The sequence below is a fragment of the Melopsittacus undulatus genome, chromosome Z (genome assembly GCF_012275295.1).
Source record: "Melopsittacus undulatus isolate bMelUnd1 chromosome Z, bMelUnd1.mat.Z, whole genome shotgun sequence".
Lineage (NCBI taxonomy): Eukaryota > Metazoa > Chordata > Aves > Psittaciformes > Psittaculidae > Melopsittacus > Melopsittacus undulatus.
In genome coordinates this window covers 34,911,656-34,931,602 of record NC_047557.1, presented here as the reverse complement: position 1 = coordinate 34,931,602, position 19,947 = coordinate 34,911,656, and the positions used below count along the sequence as shown (strand labels likewise).

At 38.9% G+C, this 19,947-nt stretch overlaps 1 protein-coding gene across 3 annotated transcripts in view; it reads right to left on the bottom strand.

Annotated features, from left to right (window-relative positions):
- Positions 1-19,947, bottom strand: part of CNTLN (centlein) — a 194,288-nt gene that overhangs the window by 61,661 nt on the left and 112,680 nt on the right. For all 3 annotated transcript variants that reach the window (XM_031054312.1, XM_034073006.1, XM_034073005.1), the window contains 3 exons: positions 11,146-11,195; positions 2,950-3,038; positions 186-706 (listed from right to left, as the gene is read on the bottom strand). In XM_031054312.1, coding sequence (XP_030910172.1) covers positions 186-706; positions 2,950-3,038; positions 11,146-11,195 — 660 coding nt within the window. The remainder of the gene's footprint in view (positions 1-185; positions 707-2,949; positions 3,039-11,145; positions 11,196-19,947) is intronic.

Here is a 19,947-nt window from a genome sequence, read left to right as displayed (position 1 = left end):
GGCTAATTTTGCATGCAAATTTCAGTCAATAAGCTCAGAACAAGACCTCCCAAGATATTTCAAAGGATCTGACAGTATTTTTTTTGAATACCAAATCAACAGTAGTTGAAATTCAATCTCCATTTGCTAGTGCTTTACATATGCACAGTGTCCCCTCTACAGGGCTAAGTTAATGAGAGCTGTACCTGCTTTCACTCACATCCTCCCAGCCGTCCTTACTGAAGTTCTCAAATACATTACTCATAACCTTGATGGACTGTTTGAGAAAAGCTCCATGATGCCCCAAAGAGCTCTTTTTCTTGGCTGTTTTTAATTTAACCTTGGTGCCTGTTATCTTGCAATTACATTGCCCAAAGGTTGACACTGCTTTGGCTTCACCTAGTAAACACTTCAGCTCCTGCACTTGACTCAGCAAATCTTCATTTTCATTTCTCAACCTGCTAGCTTCTGCCACTTGCTCCTTCAAAGAGGCAACTTCTTTTTCCTGCGCATCAATCACTAGCTGAAGTTCTGCTTTGTCTTTTTTTATTTTACAAATACTCTTAAATAGTGTTTCCAGCTCATTTTCTCTGGTGTCTGCATCTTCCTTTTGCACCTTTAAAGATGCTTCCAAGTATTTTTTTTCCTTCAGTAAGTCTTCATTTACTTCTTTCTGTTTCTTTAATTCCCCTTCAATAGCTTTGAATCTTCTTTCTAGCTGTTGTACCTAACAAAAGCAATGGTAGCATTCAGAATATTTCATACTATCTAGCAGAAAAAAAAGTTCCAAATGTATTTATTATATGACAATAATATTACATTAAGCACAAGGACAAAAGCTATCTGTAGTCCCCAATTTAAAAATAATTCTAACGTAGTGCAGATGAAAGCATTTTAGCTGCAATAATACAGCTGTTGAACAAAGGGCAGATGGTAAAAGAAGTTAAAATTCCAGGCAAAGTGACACAGAAGTTTAAGTATGCTAATGAACCTTTCTGATGCATTTTGAGCTCATTACTGATTTGGTTATACATACTAATTGAATTTTAAAAAACATTTTCAGAAGGAAAACTATTTTCAAGTACAGACAATTTTGCATTAGCTATCTAAATCCCTGACTTGGCAGGGGGATTGGACAAGATGATTTCCAGAGTATTTTCCAATTCTAACAGGTCTCTGATTCTGTGTAAATCAACAAGTTCTTTCAAGTGCTGTAAATACACAAATGAAATATTATTTTGATCTTCCAAAGAAACCCAAACAAATCTGAGCAAGAAATATAAGAAGCTCATAGCCTAAAATATATGAAGGCTGAAATGCATTTTCTATTCACAGAAAGGGAAAATCTATCTTATTTCAATGAAGCCACTTTACAAGCTTCTTATACATAGTTTCAAAGAAGTGTATTCAACATATATATATGATATATATGCTTTGTAACAGCTTTTGATGTTTACATATATTCAAGGCCACTAACAGTAAACTGATTTTCAGTGTTCAGTTCAGGAATATTTGCTTACATTACAACCAAACACCACGATTTCCAGAAATAAGGGGCAATTTTAATTTTAGCAGATACTAAACCAAACTTCTAGTCTTTGAGATTTCTCCAGAAGCTTGCAAAGTGCATCCTGGGTAGGAAAGGCTATTTTTTAAGGAGCTATGGTAGAACGCACATGGCCAACTTCAACCTTTTGCACTCACTAGCACTTAAAGTCATGTACGACAGCCAGAAGGAAACAAACAATGAATAGCCTCTAAACCTATCCCTGAGGTACCATCATAACTCTATATATCCATAGAGATAAAAATTATGGAGTACCTGGCAAATGAAATTATAGTTCTGAAATGTAGTGATAAGCAAGCATAAACTATGTGACATTTCAGATGGTAGCATTCGTATTATTTCAATTACTCACTCTACCTTAAGATAAATGAATGTGAGCACTTCCTATTCCGTGTGTTATTATTTTAACATGATGTTTGTCATTCAGTAATAACGAGATGACAGTCTTCATTGCCTGACCATATGGCAAGTGTTACAAATATATGCAATCACATCATCTGCTGTAAATTACCACACTTCCTACAAGTTAATTCACAAATAAAAAACAAATAGACATACCTGAACTGGCATTCAAAGGTATAGATTTCTGTTTATTCAATTTAAGCATGCTTTTAAAGATTTATAAGGAATTAAATAAATATTGTTTTGCAAAATGACAAACAAAAGGCGTGATACTGTTTGAAGGATGTCTTTTCTTTGCAGCAAACAAAACATATGGTAAAATACAAGGGAGCCCTCTTAAGTGAACACCTGTTAACATACTAAACTACTTGTGTATATTACAAATATCAATACAAATAGCAACTAGTTAAGAACATCTTCTTTCTCTATGAGGTAAAACATGTAGAATGTTGAGCAGTAAAGATTAAATACTCATCATATTTGCTAAGCCAAAGAATACTAAATGCATACAGTACTATCTTGTGAAAAGAGTGATAAACCCACATATGTAAAAAATATCTGCATATGCAACGTTGTGCTAAGATTTAAATACAACAAAAGGTGGATTTATCACTATTATGCATCAATTTCATTTTGTAGCAAGAGCTCTGTGGAGATTAACACCTGATAACATATAAACTTAAGTACTCAGCAAAAGAAATGAAGGTGTCTGAACTTAAAAATGGTAAAATGCTAAGCATATGTTACCTCCAATTTAGAAAATTTATTACTTTTTAACATTACACCTCTAAACATTCTTTCCATTTTCTCTGACATTAACCATGCTTATCTTTTATAAGTTCATAGCGAGTTCACTAGAATTCACTTTTGACGCAATTTTGGAAATCCGTATTTTTTTGAATTAGGAAAGGAAATTACGACCTAAATTAATGAGTACTGACTTTTACATATATGATTCTTATATTAAAATCTCTATCTGTTTGCTGGGGTTGGTGTCTTACCTTCTGTAACATTTGATGTGAAACTTCTTTCCTATTCTTTGCAGTACTGTTCTTGACTTCATCATCTTCACTAAGTTTGAAAAGTGGCTCTGTAAGAAAGTAATAATACTTGTCTATCATAAAATATGTAATTGTGACACCTAATATTTCACTAAAAAAACCCTAGAGATTTTCAGGAAATGCTTTCTTCACTTCCGCAATTATTTATAATGTCATCTATTTTCTTGGCAGTCAGTCTTTGGTCAGTTTCTGAAAAGTGACCTCTTTTCAAAGTGTTCTGTCATATAATTATAAATCTTTGTAGCATCACAGTATGTTTTTTTACAGAGTACAAGCTTTTCAAAGGTACAATAGATCTGCAGGTTAAAAACGCTGTACTTTCATTCCAATTTCTATCCCTTTATAGACTATTCCCTCTATGCCTTAAAAGCAGAATTCATTGCCTTTTTATCTACACAGTCACTACCAGTTCTGTTCTCTAGGTCTTGTACCCTGCTAGGAGGATCAGAGTGATTGGTGAACAAAGCAAACAGTAACAGAATTAGGATGGATGAAAACTTTAAATCCCCTTTTTTTGTTAAGTGAAAGATCATGTACTTTACCAGACGAATCACACAAATCTTTCTATTTTAATATTGTGAATTCATAACAATTAGAAATTGATAAAACTAATGAGAGTGAGCATGAATCTCACGTATTGCTCTCGGAGACAGCCAATAAGTTAAAATTCGATCTATTCATACAGAAGAATACTAAGGAAAAGTTTAGAAGTACAATTAGGTACAGTAAATCAAAATAAAATGCATTCTGTTTAGATCAGCACCAAGAGCTTAACTTTTGTAAATTGCCCACGGCTCACAGAAATGAGCAATTACACACCTGAAGACGTTTTCTTGGAATATGAAGTAATATGTTAAAGAACAAAAAATTCCTCCAACACTGTAAACCCACAATATTCACATTCTTTTCTCACCCTTCTTGCCTCAATTAACTTAAAGAACTAATCACAGCAGACAAATATCTGTGCTACTTGGTGGAGGGCTGCTTTAGAAGTATCATTTCAAACTACAAGCAGACACTGCAGGTCACTTAAAAACTTTTGATTTATAAACAAATCAAGTGTAGAAGAAAACTATGTTACTCTCTGTAGATTCACAATCCTCTTGATATAAACAGTGACTAACAAGTTTGTTAGAGTGAATTAGACCTTTCTTTTGTCTTTGGAACATGTCATGGCCAATTAATACTTCTGTATTCATGAAATAAATAGAACACTATTCTAAAGATAATAAAAGCTGAAAAAGGTAAAACTATGCATCTGGGGAATATGTACCTTTACCTTGATATTAATATGGTAGTTCCCATGCTATTTCAGACTATAGTCCCCCAGCACAGTGGTATTGCATACATTTACAACATTCTTTAAGTAACACACAAAGATAATATGAACATGCTTTTCATCTTTTTCTAAATATTCACTCATTTGAATGTCTGCTATAACTTTTATATCAGCATTTACTGTACCCCACTGAAAAGAAAAAAGATTTCCCATATTCCAAGTAACTGATCAAAGCACAGAAGGTATTATGTTTATTATGTGGATATACCAAAATAAAATTTAAAACTCTATAAATAAACATATTATGTGTCAAAAATAAAGAAAATTACTGCAAAATAGATAAAAAAGACAGTACTTGTTCAGTATTATCACAAAAGTCACAAGTAACAAAAATGAAAGAAAATCCAAAGGTCACTGATGAATAACCCTTTCTACTGAGCAGAAAATAGATGGCCTATTCAGCCCCCTTTTCTCCTCTTCACTTCTAATTGTTATATAATTCTTCACAGGAACTGGTTAAGGAGGCAATAAAACACCATTGCCTGTAACTGTCTGTATGTCTAGGATAGCACTTGGAGTATTGCGTGCAGTTCAGGTGCCCTCAACACAGAAAGGACATGGTACTGTTGGAACAAGTCTAGAGGAGGGCCACAAAGATGATCAGGGGACTGGAGCACCTCCCATATGAAGACAGGCTGAGAAAGTTGGGGCTGTTCAGCCTGGAGAAGACAAGGCTGCGTGGAGACCTCATAGCAGCCTTCCAGTATCTGAAGGGGGTCTACAGGGATGCTGGGGAGGGACTATTCATTAGGGACAGTAGTGACAGGACAAGGGGTAACGGGTTGAAACTTAAACAGCAGAGGTTTAGACTGGATATTAGGAAGAAATTCTTTACTGTGCGGGTGGTGAGGTACAGAAGATCTCTACTGGTGCCGCCAGGAAAAAGCGGTGGGTTGTAGTAGTAGGGGACTCTGCCTTGAAAGGGACAGAAGCGCTCATCTGTCAGCCTGACCCGGTTGCAAGGGAGGTGTGTTGCCTACCTGGGGCATGGATCAGGGATGTTGTGGAGAGGCTGCCTGCTCTAGTAAGTCCCACCGACTATTACCCACTTCTAGTGATACATGTGGGTGCTAGGGATATAGAAAGTAGTAGTCTGAGGAGTAAAAAGAAGGACTGCAGAGCTCTGGGAGAGGTGGTCAGGGGTTCTGGAGCTCAGATAGTCTTTTCGACAATTCTCCAAGACACAGGGGAGGACCTTCCAAAGGCAAGGAGGATTGGACAGGTTAATAAATGGTTAAAAGGGTGGTGTCATAGTCAAGGGTTTGTGTGTCTTGGACATGGGGCCCACATTTGTAGGCCAGGTCTATTGGGGGCTGGTGGAACTGCTCTGATAAAGAAAGGGAAGAGTGGCTTTGCTGGGAGGCTTGCCAGACTTGTCAAGGATGCTTTAAACTAGTTGTGTTGGGGGAAGGGAGCATCATTCCATCCCAACACACCCAGTCAGTTGCCAGCACCTATAATAAATACTCTGAGCAATGTAGTAATATTCTAGCCGCTCCAGCCACTGAGCCGGCTTCATTTGGAGCTCGGATCAGATGCCTCTATACAAATGCTCGTAGCATGGGGAATAAACAAGAGGAATGAGAGATGTGGGCACATCTACGGGGCCATGATATAATAGGCATCACCAAAACATGGTGGGATGGCTCCTTTGACTGGAGTGTTGGAATGGAGGGTTATAGGCTTTTTAGAAAAGACAGGCCCGGTAGAAGGGGAGGGGGAGTTGCCCTTTATGTTAGGGATAGGCTGGAGAGTATGGAACTCTCCCTGGGGACAGGTGATCAGCTAACAGAAAGTTTGTGGGTCAGGGTTAAGGGGAAATCGGTGATGGGACACATTACTGTGGGGATATGTTACAGACTGCCTGATCAAGAGGAACCTGTGGATGAAGAACTCTACAGACAAATAGGAAAAGCCTCACGCTCACAGGCCCTTGTTCTCATGGGGGACTTCAACCACCCTGACATCTGTTGGAGGGACGGTACAGCCCGGCACAAGCAATCCAGGAGGTTTCTCGATTGTGTGGAAGACAACTTCCTTCTGCAAGCAATAAAGGAGCTGACGAGGAGAGGTGCCCTGCTTGACCTCGTGCTCACCAACAGGGAAGGGCTCGTTGGAAATGTGACTCTCCAGGGAAGTCTTGGATGCAGTGATCACGAGATGGTTGAATTTGAGGTCCTCAAGACAGTGAGAAGAGCGTGCAGCAAGCTCACTGCCCTGGACTTCAAGAGAGCAGACTTTGGGCTCTTCAGGAACCTGCTTAGCAAGGTTCCATGGGATATAGCCCTAGAGGGTAAGGGGGCCCAAGACTGTTGGTTAATATTCAAGGATCACCTGCTACAAGCTCAGGAGTGTTGCATCCCGACCAGAAGGAAGTGCAGCAGGAGGGCCAGGAGACCTCCTTGGATGGATAAGGAGCTGCTGAGAAAAATTCACAGGAAAAAAGAGGCTTATAAAAGGTGGAAACAAGGACAGGTGGCTTGGGATGAATACAGGGATGTTGTCAGGGTAGTTAGGGACCAAGTTAGGAAAGCTAAGGCCCAATTGCAGCTAAACTTGGCAAGGGATGTTAAAGATAATAGGAAGGGATTTTATAGGTATGTAGCAGCTAAAAAACAGACTAAGGAAAATGTAGGCCCCCTCCGGAAGCTTTCGGGAGAACTGGCTACACAGGACTTGGAGAGGGCTGAGGTTCTGAATGGTTTCTTTGCCACGGTCTTCACTGGCAAAGGCTCTGACCACAGCACCCAAGTCTTGGAAGGTGGACACAGGGACTATTAAAACGTAGACCTTGGGCCCACTGTAGGAGAGCATCTGATTCGTAACCGTCTTAAGAATCTGAATGTACACAGGTCCATGGGACCTGATGAAATCCATCCGTGGGTCCTGAAGGAGCTGGCGAATGAAGTTGCAAAGCCACTGGCTATCATATTTGAAAAATCATGGCAGTCAGGTGAAGTTCCTGATGACTGGAAAAAGGGAAATATAACCCCCATTTTCAAGAAGGGAAAAATGGATGACCTGGGGAATTACAGTCCAGTCAGTCTCACCTCTGTGCCTGGCAAAATCTGGGAGCAGATTCTTTTGGAAGGCATGCTAGGGCACATGAAAAACAACAAGGTGGTTGGTGACAGCCAGCATGGCTTTACTAGGGGGAAATCCTGCCTGACCAATTTGGTGGCCTTCTACGATGGGGCTACAGAAGTGATGGACAGGGGTGGAGCAGTTGATGTCATCTACCTGGACTTGTGCAAAGCGTTCGACACTGTCCCACATGACATCCTTGTCTCTAAATTGGAGTGTCATCAATTTGATAGGTGGACCACTCAATGGATAAAGAACTGGCTGGATGGTCGCACTCAAAGAGTTGTGGTCAACAGTTCAATGTCCAGCTGGAGATCAGTAACAAGTGGTGTCCCTCAGGGATTGGTGTTGGGACCAGTCTTGTTTAATATTTTTGTCGCTGACATGGACAATGGAATTGAGTGTGCCCTCAGCAAGTTTGTCAATGACACCTAGCTGTGTGGTTCAGTTGATACGCTAGAGGGAAGGAATGCCATCCAGAGGGACCTTGACACACTTATGAGGTGGGCTGATGCCAGCCTCATGAAGTTTAACCATGTCAAGTGCAAGGTCCTACACCTGGGTCGGAGCAATCCCAGGCACAGCTACAGGTTGGGCAAAAAGGAAGAGATTTAGAGCAGCCCTGTGGAGAAGGACTTGGAGGTGTTGGTGGATGAGAAAATGAACATGAGCTAGCTTCAGTGTGCACTCACAGCCCAGAAAGCCAACCGTATCCTGGGCTGCATCAAGAGGAGCATGACCAGCAGGTCGAAGGGGGTGATTCTGCCCCTCTACTCTGCTCTTGTGAGACCTCACTTGGAGTATTGTGTTCAGTTCTGGTGTCCTCAACATAAAAAGGACATGGTACTGTTAAAACAAGTCCAGAGGAGGGCCACGAGGATGATCAGGGGACTGGAGCACCTCCTGTATGAAGACAGGCTGAGAAAGCTGGGGCTGTTAAGCCTGGAGAAGAGAAGGCTGCGTGGAGACCTCATAGCAGCCTTCCAGTATTTGAAGGGGGCCTACAGGGATGCTGGGGAGGGACTCTTCATTAGGGACTGTAGTGATAGGACAAGGGGTAACGGGTTGAAACTGAAACAGCAGAGGTTTAGAGTTGATATAAGGAAGAAATTCTTTACTGTTAGGGCAGTGAGGTACTGGAGTGGGTTGCCCAGGGAGATTGTGAATGCTCCATCCCTGGCAATGTTCAAGGCCAGGCTGGACAGAGCCTTGGGTGACATGGTTTAGTGTGAGGTGTCCCTGCCCATGGCAGGGGGGTTGGAACTAGATGATCTTGAGGTCTTTTCCAATCCTAACTATTCTATGATTCTATGAATTTAACAGAATGACAGCAAGAACAAGCGAAAATGCCAATAACAGATCACAGAGACACATGTTCTGCCACATCGTGGTTAAGTGAAAAATATGATAGGAAAATAGGGAATTCTTTTCAGGTTTGAATACTTTCCTTTTGAATGTGATGCATCTGGCAGGTCCAGCCCTGCCATGTATTTCTAGAGTGAAGTCTATGTTTATGCCTGTTATTTTGTGGTACAAAAGCTAAAGGCTGCCTTCATGCTAAACCCTTTACATGAAACATTGCAGTGATAAACTAACAAAAAGATGATCCTTTCTTCAAAGATCTTACAGACTTAAGGAAAAATACAACAGTAGATCTCACAAAATAAGGAGAGGAGAAGAAGGGGAAGGGTTCCACGTAGAGCACAAAGAGAATCTTCAGACTGGGTTGCAGCAATCCCAGGCACAGCTACAGGTTGGGCAGAGAAGAGATTCAGAGCAGCCCTGCAGAGAAGGACTTGGAGGTGTTGGTTGATGAGAAAATGAACATGAGCCAGCTTCAGTGTGCGCTCGCAGCCCAGAAATCCAATCGTATTCTGGGCTCCATCAAAAGAAGTGTGACCAGCAGCTTGAAGGAGGTGATCCTGTCCCTCTACTCTGCTCTTGTGAGACCTCACTTGCAGTACTGTGTGCAGTTCTGGTGTCCTCAACATAAAAAGGACATGGAACTGTTGGAACAAGTCCAGAGGAGGGCCACGAGGATGATCGGGGGACTGGAGCACCTCCCATATGAAGACAGGCTGAGAAAGTTGGGGCTGTTCAGCCTGGGGAAGAGAAGGCTGTGTGGAGACCTCATAGCAGCCTTCCAGTATTTGAAGGGGGCCTACAGGGCTGTTGGTGAGGGACTATCCATTAGGGACTGTAGTGACAGGACAAGGGGTAACGGGTTAAAACTTAAGCAGACGAAATTTATGTTGGGTATAAGGAAGAACTTCACTGTGACGGTGGTGAGGCACTGGAATGGGTTGCCCAGGGAGATTGTGAATGCTCCATCCCTGGCAATGTTCAAGGCCAGGCTGGACAGAGCCTTGGGTGACATGGTTTAGTGTGAGGTGTCCCTGCCCATGGCAGGGGGTTTGGAACTAGATGACCTGAAGGTCCTTTCAACCCAAACTATTCTATGATTCTATGATTTTTAAAAAGAAGGAATAAATGACTAATTGTTAAAGCACTAAACATGTCAAGAACTGGCAGGTTCAGGGATCTGACTGTTTTTTGGAAATGTGGTTAGTACTCAGCAGGCCGTCAACTCCACACTGCTGGTCGCCTTTCCACTTACATCTCTGCGAAGACTGACTAAATTGACAGAAGCAAAGAAATGATTTTTAAAGTCAGTATTTAAAACCTTCACTAGGTTTCTATCCAAAGCTGTGAATGTAACACATAAAAAGTAATATGAAAGAAAACAGTAACTTTGAGTTTTCAGCAACTGGGTATTTCCACTATGTTTTATAGATAGCTATAAACCAAACTTAAAATAAAGGGAAACCCCCCATATATTTTCATTCAAGTGGCCAATATTACCATACATCCTCCCCCCCGAAAAAGCAAAGCAAAGCAAAGTAAAACAAAACCAAACCAAATCCCAGCAGAAAATTGGGGTAAACAATGGTAGGTTTTATTGCCAAGAACATTCAACATACTTCTTCCGGTTTTCTACTCCCTTTCTTGTACTATATTGTGCATAAAGAATTCACCACAGATGTGACATACACCTGGACTGTAACTGCACTCTTGAATACTTCTCCCATACCATTCAGCAACAGCAAATAACACAGAGAATAAGAGAAGTGATGGAGAGGCAGTGGTAAAGTACTGCCTATCTGACTGACAAAGATCCATCTACATAGAACCACCAACTATTGTAGAGATTGTAAAGATATAAAATAAGATATTGATGAACAATTCCTATAATAGTCCCATCATTTTGATTCACTTTCAATTTCACATAAATTTTGAGACTACTACGAAAAGAGAAGTCTGAACGAGCATGAAATTTCTGTATCACTGAATATCAATACTTCTGTATCAGTGAATTTCAGTACTTCAGAAACCATTTCAGATTCAGAAGAAAGCTTCATAAACAAGATTTCAATTTTACATGTGTATTTATAAACACATACATAGATCCTTTAAACATAATTTTATATGCAGTATATATAAACAAGTTGCAAACAACTTAGTTTGTAAGTTGTTATTGATTTAATAGGCATGTGGAGAACTTTAGGTTAATAATACTTTGAAATAAGAACTTACATGGCGCTATGCATACAAAACACACATTCAAGAGAAAGATAACGGGCTACATACACTCGTATGAAATTCTACATTTTTTTAATCGCAAACATAGTTAATCTCCTGTATTCTGAACTTACCCACAGACTGGTGTACTTTCATCTGATTCAATTCTTTTTCAGGATTCAGTCTACAAAAGAGGAAACAAAAAAAAAATAAACTACAGAACAATCACACAGACACCACTAAAACCATAAAAAAAAATCAATCAAAAACATGTCAATTTATTAGTGAGGAAAAAGTTGTTAAGACCCAGGAATTGATTTTAACTTGATGATACTTGGCATACTTTAAGCATAAGCACATTTATACAAGACTTGGTTAAAATACATAAGTCTGAATTTACAAAATTCAGGTATATTATTGGTTGGAACATACACTGAGAAGTTTCAACTAGTCTTTTTTAGGTAAGGAAATGCCTGAGATGAAAAGGAAACCAGCAGAAGGTGGATTCCTGTTGAGAGTGGCATAAGTACTCAGTCTCAGGGGAAACTACCAGCCAACCTTATGCAGCTGTATCATACCATTCTTCTTTTTTTCTGAGTCTTTGAGAAACTTACTAAGAAAATCTTTCCTCCCCTTTTCCAGCCCTGATCTACTACTATAATACCACTACAGTTTATTCTGTAATATCAATCAGCTAAGGTCTGTACACCAAAATACCTGAATTACTGTTTTGCATTTTATTAAAATTACATACAAATAAAAGCTGCCAGGATATCAGTGCTAGAGATTCAAAGTCAAACTGGGAAATGCTGGAATTAAAGACATTAATTTAAATGGTTCATTTATGTTTTCTGACAATCTTTAATTATATAGTTGCACTCTATTTTAGAAATAAGATACACACTGATTTCAGCCTAGGATCCAACAGCACCTAGAACAGAGGACAAGCAAATGCAGATTTTGCTTAAAATATGACCTCATATTATATAAAAATACACATTATTCTAGCTCTATTCTGAAGGTTGCATTGCTAATTTCCTCACAGCTATTTCTGCTGCACTCTAAATAGCAGCACCTAACTGCTTTACAAGAAATATGTTTTATAGATTCCCTCTAAGCTAAGGTACAAATAATTTCTGCTAACTTAAGAAAGTGTTTAAAAATAAAATGTATTTTAAAACACGTTATTTGTTTAATGTATCTCTGACTCAGCTGTAACACAACTACAAAGAAAATGAGAAACATGGACAGTAACTTTGCACGACACATAAGACTCCAGGATCAGTCAGCTGCCTTCACAGGCTGACTTTCTTTGCTCTTCTTTCATCCTCCATGTTCAGTCATCATCAATTTCTGTAATACAGCCTACAGTGGCCTTTACCTCCACACTGTTTTAACTCCTCATAGCACGTTCACTTTTTCCACTGAACAGCAAAATGCTTCCTTGAAAAAACATTCTCTGTTTATGTAACTAAACACTATTCAACATTACATACTTCTTGTTGAACCTTTATCTTCTAAATATGTTATTTTTCAACTTCAAAAACATTTGAATAATCATCTTGCCTCCTTACACACAAAGTGACAAGTATACAATAATTGTACAAGATTTTGAAGAGAGTTAACTTGTGCATAAAGAGGTTTTTAGGGTGATGAAAGACATGCAGAAGTAAATAAATTATAGGAAATAGGTAAAGGGGTAGGTTTATAGTCTGAACATCTGAAGCACTTCCAAATAAATTGTGAAGTGTTCTCCAACTAAAGTAATGATACATCTAAGCTGGAAATATTTCAGAAAAGCCTACCAGGAAATTATAATGCATAATACAAGATCCAACCCATTCTAGTCAATGACTGGCTTACATGAATGCTAGAAATGCCCCACTGGGTTAGACCCATGCTGGGTCTATCTATCACCAGTGCTCTGTCTCCAGCAGAGGCAAAAGCAGATGCTATTCAGAACAGAGCGCAAGCCCAACAGTTGACACAGTCTGATCACAATTTCCCATCCTGAAAGTGGCATGTAAGTACTACTCCTTGTTTCCTCTGCTTTGACTGGTTCCCTGCTGCTAAAAGGACCTTTCCTCCAATCCCACAGGAACTTAGAATCTTTCATGTGGAGCCTTGTAAAAGGCAATTTGGAAATACAGATCAGGTTACTGCTACTACTTAGTTAATGTCCAGAGGAGGGCCACGAAGATGATCAGGGGACTGGAGCACCTCCCATATGAAGACAGGCTGAGAAAGTTGGGGCTGTTCAGCCTGGAGAAGAGAAGGCTGCATGGAGACCTCATAGCAGCCTTCCAGTATTTGAAGGGGGCCTACAGAGTTGCTGGTGAGGGACTCTTCATCAGGGACTGTAGTGATAGGACAAGGGGTAATGGGTTGAAACTTAAACAGCAGAGGTTTAGACTGGATATAAGGAAGAAATTCTTTACTGTTAGGGTGGTGAGGTACTGGAATGGGTTGCCCAGGGAGGTTGTGAATGCTCCATCCCTGGCAGTGTTTAAGGCTAGGTTGGATGAAGCCTTGGGTGATATGGTTTAGTGTGAGGTGTCCCTGCCCATGGCAGGGGGATTGGAACTAGATGATCTTAAGGTCCTTTCCAACGCTAACTATTCTATGATTCTAACAGGACATTCTAGAAGACCATCTGGCTAGAGAGCAGCTTTGCAGAAAAAGTGGGGTCTTTTAAGAGCAACAAGGAGAGCTTAAGGTAGTGACATGTCTTTGTGGCAAAGGCTAATATAGTAGCTGTATAGGCATGAGTATAGACAGTTGCTTAACAAAATTTATTCTATTCAGCATTTCTGCATATGTGTCTATGTCTTGTTTAAGGTTCCTCCAAGAAAGACACAGACTGACTAGATGAAGGCTAGTAAAGGAGTAATACGATGGACATATGTTTTGTGATGATAGGGTAAAAGATCTGGGTTTATTCAGCCCCATGAGAAGGGAAAATTTTATTGATGTTTACGTAACGCAAGGGCGTCACAAAAGGGTGACTTTTCCAGAGTGCAGTGGATGGTATAAGAGCCAATGGACACAAGTTAGAATCTATGCATCACACTTCAACTAGATATAAGTTGCTTATTAGGCTGGTCAAACCCTGAAGAGTTGCCCAGAAAAGTTCTGAAATCTCTACCCTTGGTCTCCCACCTCCTCCATCCTTTGTTAAAACTTGAAAAGATCCCAACAAAGCTTCCTAAACTGCCATTGCTTTAAGCAGCATGTTGGAAAGTCAGCTTCCAGAGGTTCCTGACAAGCTGCACAGTTCAGTGCTTCTCATTGTATTGATGTAAACATTACAGTGAGGCTTTCTCTCTGATGCTTTCTGAACCAAGTTCTCTACACCACTCAAATAAATTCCAGAACAGTATTTTTTTTTTCATTTGGTTGCTGAGACTAACTGTTCTAGAAAAAGAATTTATTCTACACAAAATTAGTATTTCTACATCTTTTCTTGGCAAGACAAAGATGCAGGCTTTACGTGGATAGTTGAAACCTCCAATTATTAATGTTCTTTGCAGCAGAACCTATAAAACATGTCTTATACGTAGATAATCATATATGTCACACTGAAGCAAACTGCATAAACTGCTTTTCACTAGAGGGACTGCTACCTCCAACCTGATATTAAATATTGTTCAATCTGGGGAAGTTTACACAAGTATACCCTTTTTACCAGTTGCTCCAATCCTGTCCTATCCTAATCAGTCAGTTGGTTGGTTTCTTGATTCCTTTAATTTCTTCTAGTCTTGGAAGCCTGACAATATTTGGTTCACAAAGTTATTAAGTTCTGAATGCACAGATTGGGCTACTTGAGGCCAACATGGTTAAACTCAGCAAACCTCAAAATATTTAATTCACTGAGGAACAGATTCTACACTGAATTCTAGTCATGCTTTTATATATGAAAATAAAAGTAATACAATAAAACTTCCAAACTTTATTTTCTACAGATTTTTTGACAAATATAGTGCAAAGAGAGAAAAATAAAAACATCATCTGTATGTTCTTGATATATATTACATTCATGGCACAAAATCAGAAGATGAAAAAGGAATGCAGAAGTAGTTAGAATCATAGAATCATAGAATAGTTAAGGTTGGAAAGGACCTTAAGATCTTCAAGTTCCAAACCCTCTCCTGTGGGCAGGGACACCTCAAACTAAACCATGTCTGTCCAAAACAGCTTTGTACACTGCCAGGGATGGAGCATTCACAACTTTCCTGGGCAACCCATTCCAGTACCTCACCATCCTTACAGTAAAGAATTTCTTCCTTATATCAAATCTAAACTCCCCCTGTTTAAGTTTTAACTCATTACCCCTTGTCCTATCACTACAGTCCTAATGAAGAGTCCCTCACCAGCATCCTTGTAGGACCCCTTCAGATACTGAAAGGCTGCTAGGAGGTCTCCATGCAACCTTCTCCAAGCTGAACAGCCCCAGCTTTCTCAGCCTGTCTTCATACGGGAGGTGCTCCAGTCCCCTGATCATCCTCGTGGCCCTCCTCGGGACTTGTTCCAACAGTTCCATGTTCCTGTGCAAAAAGCAATGGTGGAGGGCGACAGATGAGTTCCAGCCTTTCATTTACACCATTATCTCTCTCAGTGTCAAATAACATAGAGGTGCCAGCCTAATATGTAAGAACACATTTATTGTTATGAAATCCTACTTCCCTTTCAAAAATATTTTAAGTAGGTCTGGGAATAAACATGTTTGTGTGTTTTTTACCCCAAAGTGGGATTGCCTTGAACAAACTACATCTGCCCCACCACTCATGAAAGATCCATCTTCAATTCTTTTACAAGCAGATTAGGTACTTTAAGAGAACTGTGATCCTGTTGCACAGATTCTAGTGGCATGAGATGATTCCTTCACTTAGAGTGAAAGAAAATTGCCTGTACAATCCTTCAACTCAAAGGATCAAGAATTAGCTCTGTGTGTGGTATTGAAGAATACCTCCTGGAACTAGAGAGTCAGAACAGCAGTGTCAAAATTCAGATACTGTGGAGACTTTCCAACACTATTTTAGTAGATGAAGCTAATATCTGCTGTAATTATCTTAAGCATACACTTCACTGAATTTACTGCATTGTTTTTTGTGTCATTCAGTTTCAACACACCAAACAATGGAACAAAGATATGTGCCAGGTTTTGATCCTAACTGAAAGAGGATTTCTCTGTGCATTGAAAAAAATTCATTTGATTTAGGAAGTGCTGAGCAAAGGGCATTGTGTATATTGCATCTGAAAAGATCCAACACAAAAACTAATATTGAGATAGAATCTTTTAAGAATTTTCTATAGTGGAAAGGTAGCTTCTGTGTAAAGTGTTTCCAGCTGTCGGTAGTCTTGAGGCATGGGTATTGAAAATAAATCTTGGAACATTAGTACTTCCTCCATCTTTTGACAGTAGGAATGCTGGAAGTTTAAGAAAATTTAAGAGTAGGCAATTTTTAAGATTATTTTAGATGTCTTATGTTAATCTCCACGTAACTATGTTTCTAGCAAATTGTTTTAGGACTGCTCCACAAATGTCACATTTTAAAACAACATACAACTACAAGCTTGATTTAAAAAGAAAAGAAAAAACCTGAAAGTGTGTTTCAAAATCTTCTATCTATCTATCTATCTATCTATCTATCTATCTATCATCTATCTGTCTATCTATCTATCTATTCTCTTGATAAATCCAGTAGTTACTAAAAAAAAAAACAAAAGAAATTATTAATTACCTTTCCAATTTCAGATTGTAATACTTGAGGGCACAGGTATTTCAGCACAACTCTTTTCCCAGTAGGCAAATTTAGCAATGAGTGTATTTAGGAAGTGCAGAAGAACAAATCTACAAAAATTTCGAAATAGTCACTTGTCTGTAAAGCAGTAACATAGAACACGGAGGATACTTTCAGTTTACCCTTTCATACATCTCCTAACAACAATATATCGGTTCAAAAGCAGGGTGTTTTCTAGTTCTCTTTTACATACTATGTATGGTTTTGCTTGAACAAGCAAAAAAAATATTTTTCACATAACATGTGAAATTTATAAACCATCATTTTTCAAGGAAAAAATTATTTTCTGTATTTTTACAATAGAAATTTTAAAATTCTATGATTCTGTTTAAGTTTGTGTGTTTTTTCAGCCAGCATCTCATAAACACAATCTCACTATTATGTCTATTACACAGTCAAACATCAACATTCTAAGCATTTTACAAGAAACATATTTTAAATTCTATTTGTACAGGGAAGAACTAGAAACTGAAGTTCATTTACAGGTGATAACCCTGTACAAAAGGAGGAATATGATGTGTGTAGGTACTAAAGTCCTGCTAAGCAAACCATATGTAACATCAAAACAAAAAAACAAACCAGTGAGGAATCATAGAATGAATAAAGAGAAACTATGTAGGTTAAAGGCTGATGAACCAAAAGGATAAAAAAAAGAGAAAGAAGAGGCCAATGGAAAAACCTAACTTAGGCAACCGAAGCGATCAAAGTTTTAAGCTGAATAAATACAGCAATGAAGAACTGAAAAGAAAGTCTATGGTAATCAGAAAAGGACAACAAGACTTTTCTTTGGAATAAAAAGCTTTGTTCTGTAGACATGAAGAAGATAGACCTCTGAATAATAATTCAAGAATCAACAAGGGATTTTAATGCAATGGAAATATGCAGGTCAAGAGGAAAGACAAACAAATGTGAGTGTGGTATAAACTGATCACTTCCAGCTCATGATAAAATTACAAGCCTTTTCTCCTGACAAAGTCAAAGGCTACCGCTGCATTTTACAGTCTTTGTCACATTCATGCTGTGCATTCATTCTATTATATAATTCAACTTCTTAAAAGGGAAGTTCCTAGGATACAATTTAAAACAATACAGAGACACCAGACAGACCTTTATGCAAATGTTTATCAAATTCTGTGAAATATTCTGACAAGTTACAGTCTTTTACATTGCTATGTGGAGTAGGTGAAACCTTACAAGATGTTCAAACTTCAGAATTCTGTACATAAGCTCTTAACCACTAATAAGTTAATGAAAATAAAAATAGAAATAAAACCTAAGTAAATTTTAATGTTTTTAAAAGCATAAAAATAATTGTTCAGATTTTTCTGTGAAAATTCGTATAAAACATCCCCTAGCTGTATACATAAATAACCGTAAGTAAAAGAGGTTCATTATTAGCAATATCTACCAGCAAACTGGATAAAAAGAAAACAAGTAACCCCTTAGTTAAACTTAATATTAAGTTTCATTAATCTCAAAGTCTAAACTTGTATTTGCAATGGAAATGCTAACACAGTGAGCCACTTTAAAAGCTTACAATGTTGAAACTCCAGCTAGCATTTGGCCAGTATCTAGATACATTGTTTACACATGTTCACTTCAGTCAATTTGGTTTTGTTTTTTTTAAGCCAAAAAAGGTATAAAATATTTTCAAAACACAGCAAACAACCCTTTTCTGATGGCACTGGGAAAGTCTTTTCTTGTGCTTGGTTTATAGTTAAGGTTTCTAAAGACAACTGTGTAACTGGAAAATGTACCCTGAAAGTTTACAGTAACACCCTAACAAACTTGCTGATAATAAAAGTTACAGATCTACCAGTGCTTACGTGATTGCTATTTCCAATTTTAAGACAAATACACTAATCCCACACCCATTGGTGAGGCCGCATCTGGAATACTGCGTCCAGTTCTGGGCCCCTCAGTTCAAGAAGGACAGGGAATTGCTTGAAAGAGTCCAGCACAGAGCCACAAAGATGATTAAAGGAGTGGAACACCTCCCTTATGAGGAGAGGCTGAGGGAGCTGGGTCTCTTTAGCTTGGAGGAGACTGAGGGGTGACCTCATCAGTGTTTACAAATATGTAAAGGGTGGGTGTCAGGATGATGGAGCTAGGCTTTTTTCAGTGATATCCAGTGGTAGGACAAGGGACAGTGGGTGTAAACTGGAGCATAGGAGGTTCCACGTTAACATCAGGAAGAACTTCTTTACTGTAAGAGTGACAAAGCACTGGAACAGGTTGCCCAGGGGGTTGTGGAGTCTCCTACGTTGATGATATTCAAGGCCTGCCTGGACAAGTTCCTGTGTGATGTACTCTAGGTTACCCTGCTCTTGCAGGGGGGTTGGACTAGATGATCTTTTGAGGTCCCTTCCAACCCTTCGGATTCTGTGATTAAATAAAGTGAAAATCTTATTTAAAATACATATTTGGCTCACACACACACTTTTCTTCTAAGGACCATTTCTTAATGAGGGAACAAAAAAGACTGGCTTTTTCTATGTGCTTGACAGTAGTAAAACTAGTGGACTGAAAAAGCTCCAGAATTTATTACTTTTTTCCAGAGAAAAATGCCTTGCTCTTATTTATACTTAAATGTTCTATTTTCTAGCAGCTTTGCTAGGTTCAAATGACAGCCATTCAGATGGCAGAAAAGTTACTTAAAGCCATACAAAGCTTAGTGGTGTATTGCTTTTAACCTTTATGAAGAGCTGAAATTGCCTCATGGCCTTGAGCCTTCTGCACAGAGAGGTTATGCTGATTCTAAGTATATGTGGCAAATTTTTACTCTGTTTTTTTTTAGTAATACTTTCTTAACAATAAGCATTTTCTTATCTGGTTCCAAAACAAGTTGAAACCAAAGAGACCTGCTGACAGTATTACCTACCCCCAAATACATTTCAAGTTTACTCTATTGACAAGAAACAGTCCAGGACAGCAGCGGTTTTAGGTACTCCAGATTACACAGGCAGAGTACAAATTCCAGCTTTTTCCCAGCTAAGGAGAAGCCACTGAGTCCTCAAATTAACAGAAATCAGCACCCTAAATAAGCAGGAATCTACTGGCAGTTCCTAGAATACTTTCAGTAAATTCCAATATGGCAAGTCAGAAGTAGAATTACGTCTCTGTTTATGCATCCCG